Source organism: Alligator sinensis, unplaced genomic scaffold (assembly GCF_000455745.1).
Source record: "Alligator sinensis unplaced genomic scaffold, ASM45574v1 scaffold566_1, whole genome shotgun sequence".
NCBI lineage: Eukaryota > Metazoa > Chordata > Crocodylia > Alligatoridae > Alligator > Alligator sinensis.
Window position 1 is genome coordinate 1,362,198 of NW_005842017.1, and position 5,498 is coordinate 1,367,695.

Sequence of the window (5,498 nt, forward strand, 5' to 3'; positions counted from 1 at the left end):
TTCCACTCCTGGCCAGCTGCAGTCCCCACCCTGCAAGATGCTTCACCGCCCCATCTGTCTGAGTTCACCAGCCGTGTCTGACCCAACACACTTGGGGTTGTGTGTGGTAAAGTGTGTGCTTTTGGTTGTGGTATATTGTGGGGTTTGGGGACTCGAAGAAGACCATGTCCCTCCTCCCTCATTGTGTCCAGACCATTGTCTTCAGATTCCTTTAAAAAACCTGTAAAACCAGATTATGGACTCTGGAGTGCAGCCAGGAGCTCTGCCCACCTTTGAATTGATTGGTCTGCATTAGCAGTGTTCAAATAATGCTGTTTCTTGATTGGAGCCCTGTAAGGATGTCAGAAAAGTTATTTAAGTTTCAGGCCACCTGGGTGGAGGACTTTTTTTTTTTTTTTCTTCCCCTGAGAGCTGAATGGCTAAATTGGGAGCCAGAAAACCTGCTCCCCATGAAGGGGTCTCCTCCCCTTCCTCCTGCTTCACTGGAGAGGCAAAAGCTATGGGATGGGAAAGCCTTGAGGTACAGAGAGAGAAAGTCTGTCTCAGGGCTTGAGACCCCTGTTTTCTCTCTCTTCTTTCCCCTTATGCTTTTTCTGGGTTTTGAGTGGGATGATACCATAGGGGCTATCAATCCCTGCAGCAAACTAGCCAAGGTTGGAGCTTGGCAATTTTGCTGGCATGCTCTGGGCCAGGGCTGAGAGCCTGGCATGTTTTAGTTGCTGTTGTAACTTCTTTTGTGTTCGGCATACCTGTGTCGCTGAATCCCAGCTGCATGTCTTGCTGGCAATTTTGGTCACACAGGCCTTGAATGGGATGATGCCATGAGTGTATTATTCCCTAGTGCAGACTGACCAGGAATGCAGCCCTGACAGTTACTGGCCCCCTGTGCTGGGGGTTGTAGTGTTTCAGCATGGTGGTATAGCTGAGACTGGATGTCCAGGCTGCAGCCATAAGACTGGGCTCTTTTTGCTGTTTCACAATTATTACATTTCGGCTCACCTGTGTGGGGCTGAACCCCAGCCATATGTTTGGCTGACAGAATTGGTCCAGGATGAAGCCCTGGCACTTCTTGTTTATCCAGGCCTCAGGGCAGTATAGGCCTGGCCAGCTCTTTGCCACCCAGTCCAGGCCCAGCAAAATAGGCCTGGGCCTCCTTTGGTCTCTTTTGCAGTTTATGCTCCAACCAGGCAGTGTAGTTGGGTGCTAGTTGTAGTTCAGGCCCAAGCCAAGATAGGCCTGGTCCCTTTTTGTTGTTTCATAGGTTTTGTTGTATGTTCAGTTCCTGGTCCAGGACAGGGCTGAGTCCCTCCTTTTATTGTTTTAAAGCTGTTGTGTCTCAGCCTAGCTTTGTCACTGAGCCTCTCTGTACATTTGCTGCATGTCTGGGGATGGCATGGTTTGAGTCTGGCACATGTTGTTGCTTTTGTAACTCTTTGACCTATGCAAGCAGCATGGTTGGCGCTGATTGCAGTTCAGGCTCTTGCTGTTTTCCTGCCTTTTCTTTGAGTTCTCTTGTGGTTTTCTGCCCCTGCAGAGCTGGGATTAGGACTAGAAATTTTGGGGTGCAATATGCTGATGAAAGCTGCAGTTAAACCCTTAAAGCTACCACATGGAAGTAGAGATCGGTGCTACAGCTTTGCAGGGAGCAACAAGGAGTCCCTTGCAATACAGAAGGACTTGGGCTCTCTAGCATGGGCGACTGGTGCCTCTTGAGTCTGGGGGAGCACTCGCAGAAGTCGGTATTGGGGGCAGCAGTGGGGACGGAGCTGGAGAGCACCGCTAGCAGAGTTGGTGGCAGGGACATCCCGGGGGATGGGGGCACATGCCCCCATGTCCTCCTACCAGTCGCCTATGTTCTCTAGTAACTCCCTGTGGTGCAGCAAACCCATTGAGTAGCTCATAAGACTCTCCGGTGTGGGTCTACCCTCTCCAGTGCACTGCTGAAGGGCAGGTATAGGGGTGCAGGCCCCCAGAACTACCCATTGGGGAGCCCCAGGTCCCAGACTGCCTGGGTATGGGTAAAGTCTCCATAGGAGGGTACCACCTATACACTCTATTTTGTAGTTGATAGTGTTTTAAAATTATAGTTAGTGTTTATTTTTTGTTTTGTCTTTATTCTTTGTAATAAATTGGGGGGGGAGGGGCTGTGCTTGTGAGAGAAGAGTTGTTGGTTTTATTGGACACTTTAGTGTTTCACAGGTAGTTTGGGTGGGGGATTGAGCCCAGGCAAAATATATTTAGTACTCCAAAATTGAACCCAGCCCTTTTGCTGAGCACCTGCCAACAGCACCAAGGGTTACAATGGGTTGACTGATTTCTCAAGGTTGGGGAAGTGCAGTATCTTTCATCTGTCTGGATGCCAGCAGAGCATTTCATACAGTGCTGCATGAACACCACATGCCCCCGGAGGCTGGGGGGGCAGGGCGAGCTCCCGCAGGCGGCAGCAGTGCTGTTGGCGGTGGGAGTGTGGCAGCAGCAAATGGGGAGCTCCCGCAGGTGGCTGTGGTGCTGTCGGCAGCAGGAGGTGTTTGGGGGTGGCAAGCGCTGACCAGTGAGCGGTTGGCAACCACCCGCAGACGCCGCCAGCAATCGTGGACCACCTGCAGACACTGCCAGCGGTGTCTGTGGTGAGGTGGGGGAGTGGCAAGCAGTGTTTTCACAGTGGGTACACTGCCATGCTCAGGGGGTGCACATGCACCCATGTGAACCCTCTACGTGACACTAATGCAGTGCTGCATGAGAACTTTGTTAAATGGCAGAAGATGGGGATGAAGGAGTCCTTGTGTAGTGCGTGAGGGGGAGTGTTGGTGGAAGCTCTTCAAGGCTTAGTTGGCATTGCTCTCATGTAATGTTTTCGTTAATGCAACCAGAATAAGAAGCGGGCATAGGCGTTGACTTTTATTTTTGCTAGCGTGGGGGGTCCTAAGATGATGGATATGTGGAAAGTTTTAAGTGTTTCAGGTGACAGCCCTCTTCCTGAGGAGGGCCAATGCCCTTGGGCCCCCGTGTACTTGGTACTCATGGAAGCAGATGTGCGTTGGTGAAACTTGTTGATGAAAAGGCTGGGAAGCTTAATGCAGAGGAGGATCAGTACATAGAAGAGGAACTAGATGGCTGTAGGGCTGGAGCACCAAATCTGGGCTGCAGTTCAGTGTTACAAGGTGCAAGGTCATGCACTAGGCAGTTACAAGGGGGACTTCTACTGTACACTGAGAGCTCCCCAGTTGGAAACCACTAAGGAAATTTGGATCTCCCAGTTGATGCGAGTTAACTGTGAAACAGGGGAAAAACCTGCTAGGCCTCAGAAATGCTCAGCCTGGGTGTTGTGCCAACGTTGTGTACCTTAAGATCCTATCAGGGTGCTGTGGTGGCAGGCCACACCATTTAGCACCCCTAGGTGTGCCAACGTGATGCACAAATTTAAGGTGGTGCTTTCCAATGGGGACCCTATTGTAAAAGAACAAGAAGCAATGGTCTCCAGTTGGCACAAGGGAGCATTAGGTTGGATATTAGAAAAAACTTTTTCACTAGGAGGGTAGTGAAGCACTGTAACCAGTTACCTAGAGAGGTGGTGAAATCTTCATCCTTGCAGGTCTTTAAGGCCCAGCTTGACAAAGCTTTGGCTGGGATGATCTGGTTGGGGATGATTCTTTGAGCAGGGGGATGGACTAGATGACCTCTTGAGGTCCCTTCCAAGCCTCATTTTCTGATTCTGTGATTCTAAAAGCATGCCAGCCTGCTGGGGCTTTTTGGAGTGCTGGGGAATAGGAGCCTTACTCCCTGTTTCCCTCATCAAAACTCAAGAGATGAGTAAGAGCGAACCCTGGGGACTGTGGAGGGGCCATGCCTTGAGTCTGAAAAGGTTGAGAACAGCTGAGCTGGAGGCGGCTCCAGCTGGAAGGGGCAGCAGGGCTGGCTGCTGTAGGGGTATAACTAGATGAGGGAGGGGGTGCTGCCAGGGCCTGCCTGCCCTTCCCCTCCTGCCTGGGTTCTCAGCATCTTGACCCCCGCTAGCCTTCCCATAGCCAGAGCTTCCTGGCTGGGCCAACGGCAAGGTCCACAGGGCTGGGCCAGGGCCCCACCCAGCTCTGAATATGACGTGGCTGCAGCCGGGGTGGGTGATAGATCCCAGGGTTGCCCTGTGCGTGGCATCTTCCACGGAGGCTGGGGCCAGAATGCCAGATGGGATGTGAGTGCGGGTGGGGCTGCGTTGCAGGTGGTGCTGTCTGGGCCCAAGCTGGAGCCCCCAGCCCAGGCATTGTAACCCTGGGCAGGGAGGGGCGGCGGGTGCAGAGCTGCAGTGGCTGGGGTGCGGCCGGGTGCAAGCAGGTGGGCAGGTCACTCTGCCTGTGCCTGTCCCCAGCCTGGCTGAGCCCTGCACTGAGCTGCCCACACCAGGGCGGTGCAGAGGCAAGGTGGCCTGTAAGATGTACCCTGCGACTGACCTCAGCTGCTGGCACCTGAGCAGTGAGAAGGGATGGCATTGCTGGTGGCACCTGGAAGCTGTGGGCAAGGCGGAGCAAGGGCAGATGGCGCTGGAGGCCCACAGCCTTGGCTTGGCTGCTGTCACTGCGGCTGTAGCCGGGAGCTAAGCCACCTTGAGCTTGGCTGGGGCTGCAGGCCCTGGGGACTCCCTGCCTGTGCCCTGAGTCTCCTGTTGGGACGTGAGCAGGCCAGCCCTGTGCTCTCGGCCACTGAGGTCATGGCCCCTGCTGGGGGCTGGAGCCCCCTCAACCAGATTTGTGTGGAGCCCTGGAGCTGAGACTGTTTCCAGCCGAGCTGTGGGTGGGGAAGCCCCTGCCTGCTGTCCTGTGCAGGGCTGGGCAAAGTAAAAACGTCATGACTGGTTCAGATGGTGGCAGGAAACACTGCTTATATCCCTGGTTCCCCTGTGCTCTGCACTGCTCCTCTGTGCAGTCTCTGGCCTCACTGCCCTCCATCACTATGGGGGCTGATGTAGAGGTCTGAACTGTTCTGGCCAGAAGGGGAAACATGAGTCCTTCTTGCCTGTGAGAACTTACCTGCTCACTACCTCCTCACTCCTCACAGCTCCCTCCCAGCACGAGGCTGCTGCTGTTGGCCATTCCCACATAGTGTGCACCACTTAATCCATCTCTGTCTCCACCCCTTTTCTTTTTGTCTTCTTTGCAAAGCCAGTTCTTCAAAGCCTTGCCCAAGGCCTGCACAGCACAGGAAGCAGCACTGAATGGGATGCAGTTCTATTCTGGTCTGCGGGCAGAGGATGGGCACTAGGCTGGTGACTACGGGGGACCTTTCTTCATGTTGCCAGGTACCGTAAGAGGAAAAGGTGGTTCCAGGTGTTCTGTCCAGAAATCTCCTGCCTGCTGGATCACATGTGTGGAGGTACCCTTTAGGGTAGATGGGGTCTGTGTTGCCTGTCCCTTTTGCTGGTTTTCTGAGGGTGATTTGGACTCGGGCTGTATCCCAGCCTAAGATGGTAGTGCAGATTCTTGTCATTTCCCAGCGTGCTGCTGAAC

General features: G+C 53.7%; 1 protein-coding gene across 1 annotated transcript in view; it reads left to right on the forward strand.

The window, feature by feature from the left end:
- Window positions 1-5,498, forward strand: part of LSS (lanosterol synthase) — a 44,955-nt gene that overhangs the window by 1,496 nt on the left and 37,961 nt on the right. The window contains exon 2 of the mRNA XM_006022064.3: window positions 5,158-5,290. Coding sequence (XP_006022126.1) covers window positions 5,207-5,290 — 84 coding nt within the window. The 5' untranslated portion in view covers window positions 5,158-5,206. The remainder of the gene's footprint in view (window positions 1-5,157; window positions 5,291-5,498) is intronic.